Source organism: Procambarus clarkii, chromosome 36, assembly GCF_040958095.1.
Source record: "Procambarus clarkii isolate CNS0578487 chromosome 36, FALCON_Pclarkii_2.0, whole genome shotgun sequence".
Classification (NCBI taxonomy): domain Eukaryota; kingdom Metazoa; phylum Arthropoda; class Malacostraca; order Decapoda; family Cambaridae; genus Procambarus; species Procambarus clarkii.
In genome coordinates, this window is record NC_091185.1 from 8787823 (window position 1) to 8809799 (window position 21977).

The 21977-nt window shown below is 46.8% G+C and overlaps 1 protein-coding gene across 5 annotated transcripts in view; it reads right to left on the bottom strand.

The window, feature by feature from the left end:
- LOC123756093 (SAP30-binding protein) overlaps positions 1 to 21977 on the bottom strand; it is a 154013-nt gene that overhangs the window by 13659 nt on the left and 118377 nt on the right. For all 5 annotated transcript variants that reach the window (XM_069336543.1, XM_045739088.2, XM_045739089.2 and 2 more), the window contains one exon: positions 6754 to 6864. In XM_069336543.1, coding sequence (XP_069192644.1) covers positions 6754 to 6864 — 111 coding nt within the window. The remainder of the gene's footprint in view (positions 1 to 6753; positions 6865 to 21977) is intronic.

The following is a 21977-nucleotide window of genomic DNA, read 5'->3' on the forward strand; positions in this document are numbered from 1 at the left end:
CTGTTTCCCATTTTCAACCTCTGGATATTATCCTTTACCTGCAATTTGTTGTTTATGAATTTGTAGAATAGGCCCGGTTCTGTTTTACATTTATCTGCTATCCCTTTTTCAAAATTTCTTTCTGCCTCTCTCCTTACTGCTGTATAGTTGTTTCTCGCATCTTTGTATCGCTGGTATGTTTGGGGGTTTGGCCTCTTCCTATACTGATTCCATTTTTGTGTCTTTTGGTCTCTTGCCCTCTCACAATTTCTGTCGAACCAATCCTGTTTTCTGGCCCTGCATCTCTGTTTTGGTATGAATGTTTGTGTGCCTTCCTCGTATAGTTTTAAAAATTTGGCATACATTTCATTTACTTCCTTGCCTAGCAACAATTCTGTCCAATTACACTCATTAAAAAAATTTTGAAGTTCCCCATAGTTGCCTCTCCTTAAACCGAGTTTATCAACTGTTTCAATGTCCCCATTTTCTTCTAGATGATATCTTAAAGCATATTTAATGTCTAACAGGACGTGATCACTCTTTCCCAAGGGAGGAAGGTACTGGATGTCAAAAATCTCTTCTTCTTTCCTGGTGAATACTAGATCCAGTACTGACGGTACATCTCCTTCCCTCATTCTTGTGGCTTGCTTTATGTGTTGATACAAGAATGTCTCCAGAATGAGGTTCACAAATCTGCATGTCCAAAAGTCCTCCGTTCTTGCTTCATAGGCCTCCCAGTCTATTGCTCTAAAGTTGAAGTCCCCCAGTATCAACAGTCGTGATTTATCTTTATCTGCTTGTACAATAATATCTCTCATGACCATTATGAGGCCCTCTCGTTTGTCATCCAGTTCTTCCTTTGTCCATGTGTTGCTTGCTGGTGGGCTGTAGGTATTTACAATTATCAGCTTATCATCCTGATTCCAGACCTGCAATGCCATTATGTTAATATCTCGAGGGTTTTCAAATATTAACTCTTTTACCTTCAGGTGTTTTTTCACCAGTACAGCCACTCCTCCTCCCTTCCTAGTTTTCCTGTCACGTCTCCAAACTGAGTAGCCTCTTGGGAATATGACTTCATTTATTATATTTCCTTCAAGTTTCGTCTCTGATAATGCAACAATATCTGGGACCCTAAGCTGGATTATATCTTGCAACTCCAAAGTTTTTGACCTCACTCCATCTATGTTGGTATATACAATTTTCAGGAACATGTTCCCCTTTCCTTTGCTCTGTGTGTGTGTGTGTGTAATTACCTAAGTGTAATTACCTAAGTGTAGTTACAGGATGAGAGCTACGCTCGTGGTGTCCCGTCTTCCCAGCACTCTTTGTCATATAACGCTTTGAAACTACCGACGGTCTTGGCCTCCACCACCTTCTCACTTAACTTGTTCCAACCGTCTACCACTCTATTTGCAAAGGTGAATTTTCTTATATTTCTTCGGCATCTGTGTTTAGCTAGTTTAAATCTATGACCTCTTGTTCTTGAAGTGCCAGGTCTCGGGAAATCTTCCCTGTCGATTTTATCGATTCCTGTTACTATTTTGTATGTAGTGATCATATCACCTCTTTTTCTTCTGTCTTCTAGTTTTGGCATGTTTAATGCTTCCAACCTCTCCTCGTAGCTCTTGCCCTTCAGTTCTGGGAGCCACTTCGTAGCATGTCTTTGCACCTTTTCCAGTTTGTTGATGTGCTTCTTAAGATATGGGCACCACACAACAACTGCATATTCTAGCTTTGGCCTAACAAAAGTCATGAACAATTTCTTTAGTATATCGCCATCCATGTATTTAAATGCAATTCTGAAGTTAGAAAGCATAGCATAGGCTCCTTGCACAATATTCTTTATGTGGTCCTCAGGTGATAGTTTTCTATCTAGAACTACTCCTAGATCTCTTTCTTTATCAGAATTCTTTAAAGATTTCTCACATAATATATAGGTTGTGTGGGGTCTATGTTCTCCTATTCCACATTCCATAACATGACATTTATTTACATTAAATTCCATTTGCCAAGTGGTGCTCCATATACTTATTTTGTCCAGGTCTTCTTGAAGGGCATGACAGTCATCTAAATTTCTTATCCTTCCTATTATCTTAGGATCATCAGCAAACATGTTCATATAATTCTGTATACCAACTGGTAGATCATTTATGTACACAATAAACATCACTGGTGCAAGAACTGAACCTTGTGGTACTCCACTTGTGACATTTCTCCATTCTGATACATTGCCTCTGATTACTGCCCTCATTTTTCTATCAGTCAGAAAATTTTTCATCCATGATAGAAGCTTACCTGTCACCCCTCCAATATTTTCCAGTTTCCAGAACAACCTCTTATGTGGAACTCTGTCGAAAGCCTTTTTTAGGTCCAGATAGATGCAGTCAACCCAACCATCTCTTTCCTGTAATATCTCTGTGGCTCGATCATAGAAACTGAGTAAATTCGATACACAGGATCTTCCAGATCGAAAACCATACTGTCTGTCTGATATTATATCATTTCTCTCTAGGTGTTCTACCCATTTAGTTTTGATTAGTTTTTCCAATACTTTCACTATTACACTTGTCAATGATACAGGTCTATAATTGAGGGGGTCTTCCCTGCTGCCACTTTTGTAGATTGGAACTATGTTAGCCTGTTTCCACCCGTCTGCTACGATTCCTGTACACAGGGATGCCTGAAAGATCAGGTGAAGTGGAATGCTGAGCTCAGATGCACATTCTCTCAGAACCCATGGTGAAACGCCATCTGGGCCAGCTGCTTTGTTCTTACCGAGCTCCTTGAGCATTTTTTCCACTTCGTCTCTAGACACCTCTATGTGTTCTATGTTGTTCTCTGGAATTCTTATTGTATCTGGTTCCCTAAAGATTTCATTTTGTACAAACACACTTTGGAACTTTTCGTTTAGTGTTTCACACATTTCCTTTTCATCTTCCGTGAATCTATTTCCCATTTTCAACCTCTGAATATTATCCTTTACCTGCAATTTGTTGTTTATGAATTTATAGAATAGTCCTGGTTCTGTTTTACATTTGTCCGCAATCCCTTTTTCAAAATTTCTTTCTGCCTCTCTCCTCACTGCCGTGTAGTTGTTTCTCGCATCTTTGTATCGCTGGTATGTTTGGGGGTTCGGCCTCTTCCTGTATTGATTCCATTTTTGTGTCTTTCGGTCTCTAGCCCTCTCGCAATTTCTATTGAACCAATCCTGTTTCCTAGTTCTGCATCTCTGTTTTGGTATAAATTTTTTTGTGCCTTTATCATATATTTCACAAAACTTGCCATACATCTCATTCACTTCCTTGCCTAGCATCAAGTCTGTCCAATTATACTCACTAAAAAAATTTCTAAGGTCACCATAATGTCCTCTCCTGAAGTCTGGTTTTTCAACTGCTTCAACCTCCTTATTTTCTTCCAGCTTATAACGCATTGCATACTTTATTTCCAAAAAGACATGGTCACTTTTACCCAAGGGAGGAAGGTACTGAATATCAAATATCTCTTCCTCCTTCCTGGTAAATATCAAATCTAGCATGGAGGGAACGTCCCCTTCCCTCATCCTCGTGCTGGCTGTGATTCATACATCGGGCGCATTCAATAGCCTGGTTGATCAGACGACCAACCGGGAGGCCAGAGACCAGACCGTGGGGGTCATTGATCCCTGGCAGCTTTATAAGGTTATCTTGAGATCTTGAAGTTATCTTGAGATGATTTCGGGGCTTTTTAGTGTCCCCGCGGCCCGGTCCTCGACCAGGCCTCCACCCCCAGGAAGCAGCCCGTGACAGCTGACTAACACCCAGGTACCTATTTTACTGCTAGGTAACAGGGGCATAGGGTGAAAGAAACTCTGCCCATTGTTTCTCGCCGGTGCCCGGGATCGAACCCGGGACCACAGGATCACAAGTCCAGTGTGCTGTCCGCTCGGCCGACCGGCTCCCTAAGGTAGACACTAGTTAGGTAGTAACACCTGAAAAATGGTACTGATCCCACCAATCAAGCATACAGGTATGATAAAACCCTCTCTAAGCCCCAAGGGGGGAGTAAAAAAAAAAAAAAAGGAGGAGGAGGAGGATTGTCAGCCAGTCAGAACGAATCTAGAACCTTGCATAAAACCCAGAAATGCGAGGCAGATTTGGATTCAAGAGGCCAAGTCTGTCAATGAAATGAGGCCTCATAGGCCAACGAGGCCAGAAACTGTGACTCATACGTCAAGCTGCGAGCAGCCGCGTCCAACAGCCTGGTCGACGACCGGGCCGCGGGGATGCTAAGCCCCAGAAGCACCTCAAGGTAGGCCCGAATCCCACAGGAGATACCAAAAAATATTTGCACAAACCTCAAAAGGCAAAACTTGGGCAGACGGAAACCTCTGGAGAGATGAAATCAAAGGGACACGAGGTTACGAGAAAAGCATGCATGTTTGGGGCATAGTGTACAGGTAATCAAATTCATACATGAAAGGAGGGATATAAAAAATCATCCATTTCAAGCAAAAGCCCCTTTGTAAAGGGCATTAAAGTCCAAGTAGGGTCAAAGGGCACCCAAGAACCCCCATTGGGTTCTCCCTCACACCTATTAACCAGGCACAACAACCGCCAGAATCAAGCCATAGTCATCGCTTAACACCTGAGTTAGAAAGGCATCATCCTCCGAAAGAGAAGGAACCAAGTAGAAAAGTGGCCGGGAAGGCAAAAATTCCAATTCTACGGCAGGACAATCTGGCTCAACTGCTTCCTCTCTCAAAAAGGAAAGGACAAACACAGAAGAAGGCCACGCTACACCCCACCACGACTCCAAAACCCTTAGGAACTTTCCAAGCCAGAGTCAAGACATAGGAACAGAAGTAGAGCAAACCACACCCACAGGGGAAAGAGAAGGAGTGGAGTGAAACCACAGTGGAATTCATCAAGACCTACAATTTTGGGTACCTAAATACAATATGGGCCAACTCTGGGACATCCAATCATGCAAAAAGCATTGGCAACTGGACATGGGCAAACCTAGTCTGCCAAGCTGCAGCTGTCTGATGAACTTTCACTTCAGAAGCAGGATTAGATACAACAGAGTCAGTAGGAGCACAAATGCCACAAGAGTCAAGGTCATAGGCGTCACCGGCTCAACAAGTAATATGGCAGACTAAGACCAAATGATCACTGCCACATTGCAAAGCCAAGCACCCCTCAAACTCGCACAATAGCAAGTTCAGGCTCAATGGGCCAATCCATAGGGAAGAACACACAAAGAGGACTTACCAGACCCAGAAGGCTAATAGTAAAACAGGACACCCAGGCATTGGGAATATTCGCTAAATAAATAGTCATGGAATGCAGCAAACAAATGCCGGGCTGCGCAGGGCAGATACAGCATGCTGTATCTGCAAACGCATGAGCCTTGATGCACCCCAACTCAAAATGAACACCCACAACCACGGGTCTAAACAGAGGAGTCAAAGACTCTTGCACCACCTAAGATAAGGCAAACCACTCTAGTAGCCTGGCCTCAAAAGGGCAAAAACCCAAACATGCCAGAGAAGTAACTCAGTGCAGGGTAAGTAGAGTGCGTCTCCGGAAGATGACCCTGAACACATGCAGCTCGGAGTACAAAAATCATGTCCACACAACATGCCAGATAGAAAACACACACACACGAAGTAAATACCAAAGAGAAACAAACATACAAACATGCAAATAACCCCTCCTTGCAGAACAAAGTCCAAGGACAGCCGGCTCAGATGCATGGAAACCTGCCGGTACTGATTGCAACATAGGAGTATTACAGCTCCAGTGTTGCAGAAATGGCCTGCGAGGGTTGGCAAGGGGCAATGGCTCCGAGCTTCCTTGTAGTGGTTATTGATACTAATGGGTTCGAACTAGTTTCGAATGTCTGTAATGCTTTCCCACAGGGGTTATCTTGAGATGATTTCGGGGCTTAGCATCCCCACAGCCCGGTCCTCGACCAGGCCTTCTTTTTGTTATACACCCGCAGAATGCAGCCCGTAGCAACTGTCTAACTCCCAGGTACCTATTTACTGCTAGGTGAACAGATACATCAGGGTGAAAGAAACTGCCCATTTGTTTCCGCCTCCACCGGGGATCGAACCCGGAACCTCAGGACTACGAACCCGAAGAGCTGCCCACTCAGCTGTCAGGCCCCAGGAGGTGGTAGAGTGTCACCTGCTGCTTGTGCCTCTGAAGGGGACCAGGTGTCAGTTGTGGTCCCTGAAAGGCCAAGCACAACTCCCACCATTGTTGTAACTTAGCTAGCAGCAATCTCAGTAAGATGACTTCGGGGAGCAACCGTACCACTCTTCCTAGAAATATCTGCAGTGGTGATTTAAAAGATATGTGCCAACGTATATGTAGAAAACAATTAAATTTTTGTGGTATTTGGTACAGTACATACAGTATAAGTTAACTCTGCCGCCGAATAGTTCCGAGACTTTACATATTTTTACAATTAATTGTGTCGGGACAGTAAGCCAGAGTGTATTCATACATGTTAAGCTTATATCATGGTCCACCCCCAAGATCGAATTACTGACCCCATCTAGGATACAACCCCACAACAAGCTGACTAACTTCTGAGTACATACTTACCACTAGGTGAACAGTTCATTAGGTGAAAGGAAATGTACCCAACCATTCCTGTCCTGCTCGGGATTCGAAGCCGGAATTCTCGATTGTGCGTCGAGAATGAACCCGATTATACTACCAGAACCTATAATATCGGTATTATGTACAGATAATATAAGAATCTGGAAAAAAGTTACTATACCTTTGTCTTGTCCTTTCGTTCCTTTTCTCTCTTATCCATCTCTTCTTTCTGTACTCTTGCCAATTCATCATAATATGATTCCTTACCCCAGCTGTGAGGATCAAACATATCCTGAAATAAATACATACAATAAACATTTATAAAAAAAAAAAACGTTGAATGTAATGAAACGCCATTTTCTGGGTGAGACCCAGAGGCTCCCAAGAGTTTACTAGGCTGATATGCTAATGTCAGACTTTGGCATCATTCATGTGTATGAAGTTCAATGGGCCTACCGGGGACCACAAGCCAGAATCTGGCCCCCTCAGAGGAGCAATGGGGAGCAATGGCCTATAGAAACCCCCGTGTGGTTGGAAGCATTTTATGTCTGCCATCGACCGGGTTAGGCACCCGGAAAGGTAAGCATCCCAAAACAAACCCCTATTTTGTTGAAAATATTGCTACCAAAAGCCGAACAAATAGATAGAACGCCCCTATACAAAACAAACAAATGATCATGATGTCACATGTCGCCGCACCACAGTCTGTGCAGCTCCCCCCTCCTCTCCGGGAGGGGGAAGGGTGAGCCCCACACCCCACACGCTGGCTATCCACCCATTAGTTCTTAGGCTGGATGTCAAAACGTGTGAAAAATCGCCGACCGGAGGGAGGGAGGGAGGGATGCCAGGGAGCCTCCGGGACTCACCCAGAAAATGGCATTTCATTACATTCAATGCTGGTTTTCTAGGGGGAGCCCCTTCGGCGTCCCGGAGCTAACTACCCACAGAGGAAAAAACATAGGGACTTACCCGGGAGGCGGTTGCTGCTCACTCCTCAACTCGAAGTTGAGACAACTGGCTGCAACCGCCGACCGAAAGCGACACAGGCCCGACTAGGCCCAGGGACGTTCACAAGGTAACGAGCAGCCAGGACCCTGTTCGACCGCCAAAAAACCCGCGCCCGAATGTCAGCCCACGACATGTTGCCAAAGACGGCAGCAAGAGCAGCGAACTTACGAATGTCATGGGCAAGGGAATAGACTGCAGGCTGGCTAGCCTTAATAACTCTGCAGATGACCTGGGAGACCCGCACCCACGAACTGGGAAGAAGGGAAACCGGATCAACCCAAAGCGCGTCTATTTGGGTTGATCTGGCGCAAATAACGGTGAAGAGTCGCAACCAGACACAAAACATAATGCACCCCTGGCCTAACCAACCAAGCATCCACAACCCAGGAACCCCTCCGGAAAGCAGCAGTCTCATTCTCTGCCAGAAAAGGAGACGGCTGCAAATGAACAAAACCATCACGAAGACCGAAAGAGCAGAAACCCCTGCGCTGGAGACCATGAAGCTCACCAACCCAACCCCCAGAGGCCAATGCCAACAGAAAAAAAAGAGCCTTGGAGAAACAATCCTGAACCGAAGGAGCCACAACAAACTGAGAAGAAAGATAAGAGACCACTCTGTCCAATGACCAGGATGGCTCAGGTGGCGCATGAGCAGGCCGGAGGTGAAACCACGCCCGAGACAGCTTGTGGAATGGTACAGAAGTAACATCAATATCGAAAGCAAGCTGAAGTGGCTCCGCCAGTGCCGCACGATATGTGGCAACAGTGTTAGGAATAAGGTGACAGTCCAGGAACAACCAAGAGAGAAAGGACAACACCACCCTAACAGAAAGCGAAGTACAACGACGAAGACACAGGAAGAAACGGAAGGACCGCCAGGAAACCTTGTACTGCCGCTGAGATAAAACCCGCAGGTGGGACACTAACAAGGAAGCCATTTGATCACCATAGAGATGATGATAAACTCCAATCAAAAATACAATACGCGAAGACTCGAGGAGAAGATCGAACCAGCCACGTGACGTTCCGGTCTGATCTGCTGGAAAAGGCGGAGCAGCGGGAAAACCTCCGGGTTCGGACACCGAGCAAGCAGCGCCTGAAACCACGGCTGGGCCGGCCACCATGGGGCCAAGAGGACAACTCTTCCCTGGTAAGTCTCCAAGCGAGTCAGGACCTGGAGCAACAGCTGAACCGGGGAAAAGAGGTACAGGAACCCCCACCACGACCAGTCATGCCGAAAGGCATCGAGCCTGATGGCCTCGCAGTCGGGGAAGGGCGTCACATACAGGGGAAGGCGCCGCAACCATGCCAACTTGAAGAAGTCCACCTCGGGGCAACCAAACGTCCAGCAAAGCCAACTGAAGGAGTCGGAGTCGACCGTCCATTCCGTGGAGAGGTGAACGAAATCGGGACAGGCCGTCGGCTAAGACATTGGACATTCCCCGCACGTGAATGGCCAGGAGATCCAAACCTCGAGAACTCGGCAGACAAGTCACCCGAAGCGACCAGCCCCAAAGAGCCAAGGACCGCATCGAACCCCCTCGGTTCAAGCAATGAATCACCGGAGAGCAGTCCGAAGGGAGCCAGATCGTCGACCCGCTGGCGACCCGAATCCTCTGACACACAAACCACACTGCCGCAAACTCCCACACCATGCTGTGGGCCTGACGGAAGGATGGACCACACAGCCCCTGGTGAGCACTGGTCACAAAGCCCCAGCCAAAAGATGACGTGTCCGTGAACACATCGACGGAGGGCTCGGGCAGACGCCAAGGCACTGAACCCTGAAAAACTCGAAGAGGAAGCCGGCGACGCAGCAGCCGACACAAGGCCCCCTAGGAGACGAACCCAGCAATCGCGAGAGAGGCGGAAGGGACGTTCCCGAAGGAACCAGAACAATCGACGAAGCCAAACCCGACCCGGTGGGTAGACCATCAATGCGAAGTTCAGGCTCCCGCACAAACCCTCGAGCAACCGCCGGGTGACCCGGGAGCCCCCAGAAACAGGCACAATGTATCTATGTATATCACAATGTATCACAATGTTCTATCTATGCAGATAGAACTAAGTCCATAATCATTTTTGGATGTTTAGAGAAGGAAATTTCATCTAGGGTGGACCGAGTGGCAGAAGAGATGAAAATCATAGAGAAAATAGTAGGTTTAGGAGAAGGCTCAAAGGAAAATGTCAGTGATTTTAGAAGAATAGGAAAATATGAGAAAGAAAAGAACCGCCCCTTGAGGGTGACGTTTAATGGAGTGAAAAACATGATGGAAGTGCTAAGAAATGCCAGGAAACTGCAGAGTGATGAGGTTGGCAAATTTTGGTCAATAAGACAAGACCTCTCCAAGGAAGACAGAGAAAAGCTGAAAATGAACCTAATTGAGGCAAAACGTCTAAATGGGGATAGAAATGAAGAAGACAGAAATTCTTTTTTTTACAAAGTGACAGGGACTGGAAAGCTTGTGAAATGGTACATAAAAACAAAGCAACAAGATCAGTAGTGAAAGGGGGAGTAAAGAGCAAAGGAAAAGGGAACATGCTCCTGAAAATTATATATACCAACATAGATGGAGTGAGGTCAAAAACTTTGGAGTTGCAAGATATAATCCAGCTTAGGGTCCCAGATATTGTTGCATTATCAGAGACGAAACTTGAAGGAAATATAATAAATGAAGTCATATTCCCAAGAGGCTACTCAGTTTGGAGACGTGACAGGAAAACTAGGAAGGGAGGAGGAGTGGCTGTACTGGTGAAAAAACACCTGAAGGTAAAAGAGTTAATATTTGAAAACCCTCGAGATATTGACATAATGGCATTGCAGGTCTGGAATCAGGATGATAAGCTGATAATTGTAAATACCTACAGCCCACCAGCAAGCAACACTTGGACAAAGGAAGAACTGGATGACAAACGAGAGGGCCTCATAATGGTCATGAGAGATATTATTGTACAAGCAGATAAAGATAAATCACGACTGTTGATACTGGGGGACTTCAACTTTAGAGCAATAGACTGGGAGGCCTATGAAGCAAGAACGGAGGACTTTTGGACATGCAGATTTGTGAACCTCATTCTGGAGACATTCTTGTATCAACACATAAAGCAAGTCACAAGAATGAGGGAAGGAGATGTACCGTCAGTACTGGATCTAGTATTCACCAGGAAAGAAGAAGAGATTTTTGACATCCAGTACCTTCCTCCCTTGGGAAAGAGTGATCACGTCCTGTTAGACATTAAATATGCTTTAAGATATCATCTAGAAGAAAATGGGGACATTGAAACAGTTGATAAACTCGATTTAAGGAGAGGAAACTATGGGGAACTTCGAAATTTTTTTAATGAGTGTAATTGGACAGAATTGTTGCTAGGTAGGGAAGTAAATGAAATGTATGCCAAATTTTTAAAACTATACGAGGAAGGCACACAAACATTCATACCAAAACAGAGATGCAGGGCCAGAAAACAGGATTGGTTCGACAGAAATTGTGAGAGGGCAAGAGACCAAAAGACACAAAAATGGAATCAGTATAGGAAGAGACCAAACCCCCAAACATACCAGCGATACAAAGATGCGAGAAACAACTATACAGCAGTAAGGAGAGAGGCAGAAAGAAATTTTGAAAAAGGGATAGCAGATAAATGTAAAACAGAACCGGGCCTATTCTTTAAATTCATAAACAACAAATTGCAGGTAAAGGATAATATCCAGAGGTTGAAAATGGGAAACAGATTCACGGAAAATGAAAAGGAAATGTGTGAAACATTAAATGAAAAGTTCCAAAGTGTGTTTGTACAAAATGAAATCTTCAGAGAACCAGACACAATAAGAATTCCAGAGAACAACATAGAGCGGATAGAGGTGTCTAGAGATGAAGTGGAAAATATGCTAAAGGAGCTCGGGAAGAACAAAGCAGCTGGCCCAGATGGCGTTTCACCATGGGTTCTGAGAGAATGTGCATCTGAGCTCAGCATTCCACTTCACCTGATCTTTCAGGCATCCCTGTGTACAGGAATCGTAGCAGACGTGTGGAAACAGGCTAACATAGTTCCAATCTACAAAAGTGGCAGCAGGGAAGACCCCCTCAATTATAGACCTGTATCATTGACAAGTGTAATAGTGAAAGTATTGGAAAAGCTAATCAAAACTAAATGGGTAGAACACCTGGAGAGAAATGATATAATATCAGACAGACAGTATGGTTTTCGATCTGGAAGATCCTGTGTATCGAATTTACTCAGTTTCTATGATCGAGCCACAGAGATATTACAGGAAAGAGATGGTTGGGTTGACTGCATCTATCTGGACCTAAAAAAGGCTTTCGACAGAGTTCCACATAAGAGGTTGTTCTGGAAACTGGAAAATATTGGAGGGGTGACAGGTAAGCTTCTATCATGGATGAAAAATTTTCTGACCGATAGAAAAATGAGGGCAGTAATCAGAGGCAATGTATCGGAATGGAGAAATGTCACAAGTGGAGTACCACAGGGTTCAGTTCTTGCACCAGTGATGTTTATTGTGTACATAAATGATCTACCAGTTGGTATACAGAATTATATGAACATGTTTGCTGATGATGCTAAGATAATAGGAAGGATAAGAAATTTAGATGATTGTCATGCCCTTCAAGAAGACCTGGACAAAATAAGTATATGGAGCACCACCTGGCAAATAGAATTTAATGTTAATAAATGTCATGTTATGGAATGTGGAATAGGAGAACATAGACCCCATACAACCTATATATTATGTGAGAAATCTTTAAAGAATTCTGATAAAGAAAGAGATCTAGGGGTGGTTCTAGATAGAAAACTATCACCTGAGGACCACATAAAGAATATTGTGCAAGGAGCCTATGCGATGCTTTCTAACTTCAGAATTGCATTTAAATACATGGATGGCGATATACTAAAGAAATTGTTCATGACTTTTGTTAGGCCAAAGCTAGAATATGCAGTTGTTGTGTGGTGCCCATATCTTAAGAAGCACATCAACAAACTGGAAAAGGTGCAAAGACATGCTACGAAGTGGCTCCCAGAACTGAAGGGCAAGAGCTACGAGGAGAGGTTGGAAGCATTAAACACGCCAAAACTAGAAGACAGAAGAAAAAGAGGTGATATGATCACTACATACAAAATAGTAACAGGAATTGATAAAATCGACAGGGAAGATTTCCTGAGACCTGGCACTTCAAGAACGAGGTCATAGATTTAAACTAGCTAAACACAGATGCCGAAGAAATATAAGAAAATTCACCTTCGCAAATAGAGTGGTAGACGGTTGGAACAAGTTAAGTGAGAAGGTGGTGGAGGCCAAGACCGTCAGTAGTTTCAAAGCGTTATATGACAAAGAGTGCTGGGAAGACGGGACACCACGAGCGTAGCTCTCATCCTGTAACTACACTTAGGTAATTACACTTAGGTAATTACAAGCGGGACAGCAGCCATAGGGAGAGACTCCGGAGGAAGAGACAAGGAAGCGGTTCGAGAGTCCCACACAAGACCCAGCCAAGTCTGAACCTGGGAGGGAACCAGATGGGACTTCCTCCAGTTCACCAAGAACCCGAACCCGGCGAGCTGGGAAACAACCAAATCCCTGGCTAGAAGACAACTGGACCGGCTGGGAGCCCAAACCAGCCAGTCATCGAGGTAGGCCGACCCGAACACCTAGAAGATGCAGAGGGGCCACAACGACCCGAGTAAAGCGTGTGAACACACGAGGCGCCAGATTCAACCCGAACGGAAGACAACGAAAGCTGTAACCTTGACACCCCACAACAAAACCGAACCAGTCCCTGAACCCTGGATGAATCGGGATGTAATAATAAGCATTTCAGAGGGCCAGGGACACCATCCAAGAACCCACTCTAACAGGAGCCGAACCAAGACAGCATAGTCATCCGAAAGGAGGGGCAATGAACCCAGGGGTTCAGACGGGACAAGTCCAGAATGAACCTCAGGTCCGCACAGTCCCGTTTTGGCATTGAAAACAGACGGGAAACCCATCTGAGGGACGACGCCCAAGCGAACCTACTCCAAGACGACTCGACGGAGCATAGGAGAAGCAGCCTACTCCGCCAGCCCCGAACCCCACAAAGGAGGAGGGCCCAATGCCACCGCAGGCCAAAGGAAACGACCCGAATCGCCCACACGCTCTGGTCGTGGAACCAGGCATGAGCGAACAGGGCAAGCTTCCCCCCTATCGCCCCGTCAATGGGGCGAACTGCAAAAGGGCTGGTGCCCGCATGAGACCTAGAATCCCGCACAGGGCGAACACCGTGCCAATCAGCCGAAGGCGAGTTCAAAGGCGGAGCCAAGCCCGAACCTGGCGCCAGTGGCCTACTATGACGAGAGGAACCCCCAAGCCCTGGTACGACCCCTCTGGGTAGGGCCCCCCCTGGGACCCCCGAAGAACCAACAAGTCAGACATCGGACAGCAACTGTACGAAGCAGCCTGAATACACTGCGCCACAGCCGCAGTTGCAAAAAGCAGAGGACAAAAGGGCGAAGACATCCTAAGAGCCAGGGCCCAGGCCGATTCCAGAGAGGAGGCAAGCACCGCCTGTCGACACGCGAGCCGGGAAGCGTAAAACTGGGCAAGTTTTGCGCCGATCTTCCGGCACCATCCCGGAAGATCGGCGCAAACAGCTTCAACAAGGCAGCTGATGCGCGAGCAGCCAAGCCCAAGGCACCGGACCCCAGAGCAGCCTCGAGCGCCCCCACATCCTCCCTATGCCAGCCCGAAGACAGCTCCAGGGAGAGGGGCAAAAGAAGTGCAAGGCCGAAGCCAAGAGGCCCCTGGCGCACAAATCCTCGGCCACCTGCGCAGCCAAAAGGGAGGGAACCTGCTCATGGAGCTGAAAAACGCCATCATCAAGGGGAAGGGCAGAAGCAAACAAGCACTCATTGAGGTGCTCAAGGCCGTCCCCCCAGGAACACCTGAACCACAATCGACACCTCGCGCCACTCAAGCGTGCGGCAACGACAGAAAGAATGTCAGGCCTCCAAGGCAAAAATAGGACTGTCCGTCAGCCAGGACAACTCTGGAATCTCATAACGGACCCAGAAGGCGAACGAAGTCCCCAAACCTGAAAGACCAAGGATCCATCACCGAGGCGTAATCCGGGTCATGTAAGAGGTAAGCCACTAGGGCCGCCTGCACCATGGACGGTTGGATGCGGGAAGCCGAAAACCTCTGGAAAGACGAAACTGCCACACCCGGGGAGGGGGGCAGACACCAAATCCAAGTATGCAAAGGGGGGAAAAGAGAACTCCACTCCTTGTAACAATAAGCCCCGCTCTGAGGGTAGAAAAACCCAGGCGGGGTTCAGCGGGGCCCAAGGCCCCCAAGTCAGCCCCTCCCATGCCCCAGGATTCCCCTCCTTGGGACCCAGGGCCGAGTCATCCCCCAGAGCACCGGCCCTTAAGGAAAAAGCTGGCGCAACTGAGTAAGCCGAACAGAAGGGGGCCCACTGGTCAAACCCAGAGGCTTCAGCAGGGAGATCGGACTCGAAGGCCTCCGTCGCCACACCGGAAGGGGCATCCCTGAGACTCAAGACCATCTAAACCCTGTCCTGACTCCGAAACCCTCAGACGCTATGGAGCCGGAAGCAGGGGTGGGTCCAGAACGAATTACCGAAGGGGAAGGACGAGAGGGCACGGACTGAACCAGGGTCGAAGCAACCCCCACCCTGAAGTCCGGGTCCCTATAGGCAAAACGGGGCAGTCTCGGGGCATCCGGGTGAGCTGCCAACCTAGCATGTTGCAACAGCCGAAAGAGTACATGCAATGCCTGCGTCGCCTGTACCCGTAGAACAACATCATTAGACTGGGGAAATCAAGTCACCAGGAGGCAACAGAACTCGCAGGACTCAGAGTCGAAAGTGTCACTGACCCAACAAGCAGCGTGACGGAGGCAAAAACTGTGAGGGTCACCCTGAGTCAAGGGGACCGAGCATCCCTCGAACTCGCACGAAGGGAGGGGGGACTACGAGGGACACATCCATTGGACCCACGCACCCCTAGGAGATTCCCAGGGTCCTGAGCATTTACCAACAGGGACTCACGCCCAGGTAATCTCAGGCAGGGTACTGTTAACTGGCGCCCACAACTACCAAACAACTATCTAAAAGCGAACCCCCGGGACATGTACACTCACGGAGACCCAGCAGGGGGCACCACCAGAAAAAGAACCGTGCACAGGTCAGGCACAAGAGGGGAAGCAAGACGGACCCCCCCCCCACAAGACAAAAAGAAAAAGAAAATCAAAACCGTGCAAGAGGACAACGTACCCCAAGGAACAGAGCAGGCCGCTGTGAGTGGTGAAAACAAGCTGCGCAGCACCCTGCGCCTCACCAGTGCAAACTGCCTCTTACCCTAAGGTAAACAAGGCAGACAAGACCCCCAAGCACCTAAAGGGCGGCCGAAAAACTGAGCAGTAATACGGCCTAGCAGAGGCAGGTCCCAAGGAAGGTGGCCTCAAGCCCAGTACTTACAGGGCACCTAGGGATGATAACCGTAGGCGCATGCAGCCCGAGTATTGTAGAATAACTCCTGGCTCTCGCACCCCTTGTGTTGGAAAATTCGAAACCATTTAATAATATCAATGCAATTGCAGAAAATATAGCTGCGTTGTATACACAAGTTACCCATAGAAATGTAACTTGTAGTGGAATTTTGTCTATAGAAAACGGGATATCATTGCCACATATTATTATAAATTCACCACCTACTATGGTGGGAATTATTCTTAAATACATTAGTCTTTGGACTTTACCATCATAAAACATCTCATTTGAATTAATTTAATTATCAGAATCAAAATAGAGTAAATGTGATCCTTCTATCACTTTCTGATATCTGGACAATGTCGGCCAGTAGCGTCAGTGAGGAGGGAGTGGTCTGCCATTGTTGTTTAAGACCAGAGGCGCACGGGAGTAAACGGCTCCTGTTAATTTCTCTTGGACGAAGTGTTATGGAAACCAAAGATCTTCCATCATCAACACGCTGTCAACAAATACAGTACAACCTCGATTCAACGTACTATATGGGACCGACCCCAGTTCGTTGGAGCGTTGGATTCGTTGCAAGAGGTGACCTTCAGGAGGCGTTTGCATCAGTGTCTTTATTTTTCTTGTAGACAATAAAAATGCATTATCATATTATATACTGTACCTATATATTATTACTCTACTAACTAATATTGTTACATTTGTTATTTACCTTATTGTTGGAGTTAAGTCCATCTTGAAGTCTCATGGAGTTGTGAATGCTGTACAGTAAATACACACTGTAGTGTATTATACCGTTAACACTGTGTTGAGTAGTTCTGTTGTATGTTGAGTACTACAATAAAGTTTATGAAAACTATTGTACACTAAAATTACTGCAACTTTAATTTTAACACTATATTTTGATTTGTCAAGAGGCTGGAGTGTTCATTCCGCGACTTTGTTGGACATATCGGCACAATCAAGGAACATCCGTGCACCATGTTGGCTCCAAATGCACTCATTGTGTCAGTGATGGCTGACTGGTGGGTGGATGGGCAGGGAGGGAGGGAGGGAGGGAGGGAGGCATGCAGGCAGGCAGGCAGGCAGGCAGGCAGGCAGGGAGGGAGGGAGGGAGGGAGGGAGGGAGGGAGGGAGGGAGGGAGGGAGGGAGGGAGGGAGGGGAGGGGAGGGGAGGGGAGGGGAGGGGAGGGGAGGGAGGGAGGGAGGGAGGGAGGGGAGGGAGGGAGGGAGGGGAGGGAGGGAGGGGAGGGAGGGAGGGAGGGGAGGGAGGGAGGGAGGGAGGGGAGGGAGGGAGGGAGGGAGGGAGGGAGGCAGGCAGGCAGGCAGGCAGGCAGGGAGGGAGGCTGGCAGGTAGGCAGGGAGGCAGGCAGGCAGCGAGGGAGGGAGGGAGGCAGGCAGGCAGGCAGGCAGGCAGGCAGGCAGGGAGGGAGGCAGGCAGGGAGGGAGGCAGGCAGCGAGGGAGGCAGGCAGGCAGGGAGGGAGGGAGGGAGGCAGGCAGGCAGGCAGGCAGGCAGGGAGGCGGGCAGGCAGAGCTTGTGAGGGAGAGGCAGGGAGGGAGGCAGGCACGGAAGGAGACAGGCACAGAGGGAGGCAGGCAGAGCTTGGGAGGGAGGCAGGCAGAGCTTGGGAGGGAGGCAGGGAAGGAGAGGATGGAGATGGATTGATGGAAGGATGGATGACTTGAGGGTGTGTGTGTGTGTATGGGCTATAGGGGTGGGGGAGGTGTGTCGGTGGTGGTGAAGGGACCGACTCGGTGATAACCCTAACTCTGACCCAGTTAACTTTTTGTTACCTTGATTTGTTTCTTCAATTCTGGATGGATGGAGGGAGAAAGGTTATGGATGGAGAGAGGGAGGGAGGGAAGGATGGAGAGAGGGATGGAGTGGGGTTGGAGAGAGCAAGGGAGGGAGGGATGGAGAGAGCGAGGGAGGGCTGGAGAGAGAGAGGGGGGATGGAGAGAGAGGGGGGGGATGGAGAGAGAGAGGGGGGATGGAGAGAGAGAGGGGGGGGATGGAGAGAGAGAGGGGGGATGGAGAGAGGGAGGCAGGGGGGGATGGAGAGAGGGAGGCAGGGGGGGATGGAGAGAGGGAGGCAGGGGGGGGATGGAGAGGGAGGGATGGAGAGAGAGAGCGAGGGAGGGAGGGATGGAGAGAGAGGGAGGGAAGGAGGGAGGGCTGGAAAGAGGGAGGGCTGGAAAGAGGTAGGGAAGGATGGAGAGAGGGAGGGAGGGGGGATGGAGAGGGAGGGATGGAGAGAGGGAGGGAGGGATGGAGAGAGCGAGGGAGGGATGGAGAGAGCGAGGGAGGGCTGGAGAGAGGGAGGGAAGGAGGGAGGGAAGGAGGGAGGGAGGGAGGGATGGAGAGTGGGAGGGAGGGAGGGAGGGATGGAGAGTGGGAGGGAGGGAGGGAGGGATGGAGAGAGGGAGGGATGGATGGAGTGGGAGGGAGGGAGGGAGGGATGGAGAGAGGGAGGGATGGATGGATGGAGAGAGGAAGGGATGGATGGATGGAGAGAGGGAGGGATGGATGGATGGAGAGAGGGAGGGATGGATGGATGGAGAGAGGGAGGGAGGGATGGAGAGAGGGACGGAGGGAGGGAGGGAGGGATGAAACACGCATGGTGTTGTGTGTACAGGGATTAGACCCGTCCACTCACGCTGGAGTTGTTCCACTAACATACAGTAATTTCTCAAAGAGCAGATGTCTATCATATTACAGTATATTTTCGGTTTTATTTAGTTTAGTTTAATTAGGATAATAAAAAGCTATTAAACACTGGTTTTAGAAATTATTTATTAATATGAAACTTTGAAAAGTCATGGGTCCCTGAACTATGACGACACACAGACGAAAGTGAGTGAAACCTCACTGTAAAGTGAGGTTTACAGTACAGTATTCTCTTATCTGTCCACCCTCACTCATCTTGTTTCATCACAGAAAATGTCTATAAGGAGATTTTACCACATGTAGCTAGGTAATCACGCTTCATCCTTTAAATTAATGTACAAAGATACGTGTGCCCCAAATCAGTGAACGAAAATCATGGAAACTCAGTTGTTCACTTGTGTGGATCACTGGCTGTGTTTGTGTGGACCATTTTGGCTGGTGTTTGGTTCATATGGTTTACTTGTGTGATCCAACTTCTTATGAAGGAATTATTAATTGTAATCTGTGATAGAATGAGAAAGTTTTCCACCACTCTGTGAATTCTGTCCCAAAATTGTAAGCTTGTGGACCACTTGTGGTCCACATGTGTGGTCCACTTGTGTGGTCCACTTGTGTGGTCCACTTGTGTGGTCCACTTGTGTGGTCCACTTGTGTGGTCCACTTGTGTGGTCCACTTGTGTGATCCATTTGTGTGGTCCACTTGTGTGATCCACTTGTGTGATCCAACTTGTCATATGAAAGAATTATTAATTGTAATCTGTGATAGAATGGGAAAGTTTTCCACCAGTCTGTGAACTCTGTCTGGACATTGTATGCAAATCCGAACATCCCTCGCTTCGGCGAACCATTGTTCGTTGAACCGGGTGAGTAAATTCGGCCTGAAAAGTTCGGCCTGAAAAGTGTGCGAACTAGCCAGAGATTCGTTGAATCGGGGTACGTTGAATCGAGGTTGTACTGTACAAGGAAAGTGTTCTGCCGAAACCCATTTATCTAATCATTTTTGGCCATTAATGTCAGTAGAAAGGGCGAACCGGTTAGAATGCGAACAGCCTCTTAATAAAAGGTAATTAAGCCTTGGTCCTTATCTGATTCATTGTACAGTGTTTTCTCTGATATAGCTATCATATATTAGGATTCTGGCTTTACAGCTAGTGCCTTTGACAGGTCAAGAAGAGGAAGCAAGCTTTGTGAATCAGTTACTGGGTGATGGAAGCTGCCTCACACGAGGAAATTTGGTGTCTACATCCTAGTTATATCTGGTGGACTAAGCCTGCTGTATAATAAGATAAGGAACCTCTTCAATGTATACTAATATATGTAGTTTAATACTGTAGTTTGATTGGCTGCATATATAAATTCAATATAAACCCCCCCTAATGTGTAGTGGATCGATTTGTGAGATTATTGCAGAAATACAGTCCACTTAACATCATACAAATTGCTATCGAAATATATAAATTAACATAAATATAAATTCTATATAAATTCATATAAATTAAATTAAATATAAATCTCACAGGTCAGTTCCCACATTATTTGGACCTTCGGAACCGGATTATTTGGTCCTTTGAACCCACATTATTGGTCATCTTCGAGTCGAATGACAGATTTTTTGGTCATCTTAGTACCGGATGAACCAGTTAACCAGTGGATTCATTAAATATACTAGTGCAGTGTGATTTATACAAAACCAGTCAAAGACAGCGGCGTTGCCTCGAGCGAGCTCAGGAGCCCCCCCTCAGTTCAGTTCAGCCTCATCAGCGGTTTCAGGGTCACCCACAGATATTTGGTGGCATGTTATTCCGTGAAATGACAGCGCTAATATTGAAGCCAGCCGAATTAGTGGCTGTGTCTTCGCGAGATTGTTCACGGATTTCGTGGTGTTAAATTTCGCGAGAGATTATCCACGAATTTTGTGGAGTTAATTTCGCGAGGTCACTAATAATATTTAATACTTCTTGATAATATTTGAAGTTTCATAGAGGCAATTAAGAGGCTATTATCAATAATTGTGTATATTATTTCTCCAAAATAGAGAATTATTTAATATATTGCACTAGTGTTCTCAATATAATATTTACCAATTGCCAACCCACAACAGGGTAGGATATTACCATTGACTAGTTGAACTATTTATTGTTCATCCTAGTCCCATTATTACCATAGTCTAGTTGTACTATATTAAACAACCTAGCACCATTAATGAATGGTGTAGACCCTATTTTGGGTATAATTGTTACCAGCTCGAGTTGAGTTGTGTATATATAATAATTTACTTATGATCATTACACCTTTGAGTGATTAATTAGTGTCTATACCATCCTAGGGTGATATAGAAGAGCTAACCTAAAGGTACTTCCAGTGACACTGGTTTATCACTCAAATCATTAGTGTGTATGATTGTATATATATAATGTGTATTAATTTTAAGTGTTAACCTCTAGTAGAGGTAGGATTATCGCCTAGTGAGTGCAGAATTTTACCCTAGGCTATCATCAGTGCTTGTTCAGCGTTATGAGCAGCCTCAGTACAAGCCCCACAAGGCTTCACCAACTAGTCAATATGGATAATGCTGGCAATGAGAAAACTCATACATCTAGTACTACAATTGCTGGACTTACCTCAACCTGATCAGACTGCTGACTCATTACAATCCTTCAGCATGGAGTATGAGTCACTACTAAGAACATTCAGTCTTAAGGTTGATATAACTACTAGTTAATGGATGACCAAAGTAGTCCTTCAACGCAAATTGTCCAGCGATATACTAGAAGAATTATATGCACATCAACATAACACCATCCTGACAGTACAGGACATCACTGAAGGTTTACATTCCATCATAAACAAACGACGAGCAAATGAGGAAGTTAAAGCCTCATGCAAGCCTTCAGAAATAGAAAATGAGAGTCAATTAAAGGGTAAAACAACTACCCCATATAAACATCAGTCAATTACTCTAACATCAAGTTGCAGAAAATCTGACAATGCAGCAGAATCCTCCAAGCCTACTGTTACTAGTTCACCCAAACCGGTAACTTCCAAACGTGCAGTAGGCTGGGGGACATGTATGTTCTGCAAAAAGAAACATTCAACATACTGTTGTGCTAATTATCCAACCAGAGACACTCGTATGGAGCGACTCCAGGAATTAGGGAGATGTGCAAGGTGTCTCAAGTCACACAACATAGACTATTGTGATACCCAATTCAACACCT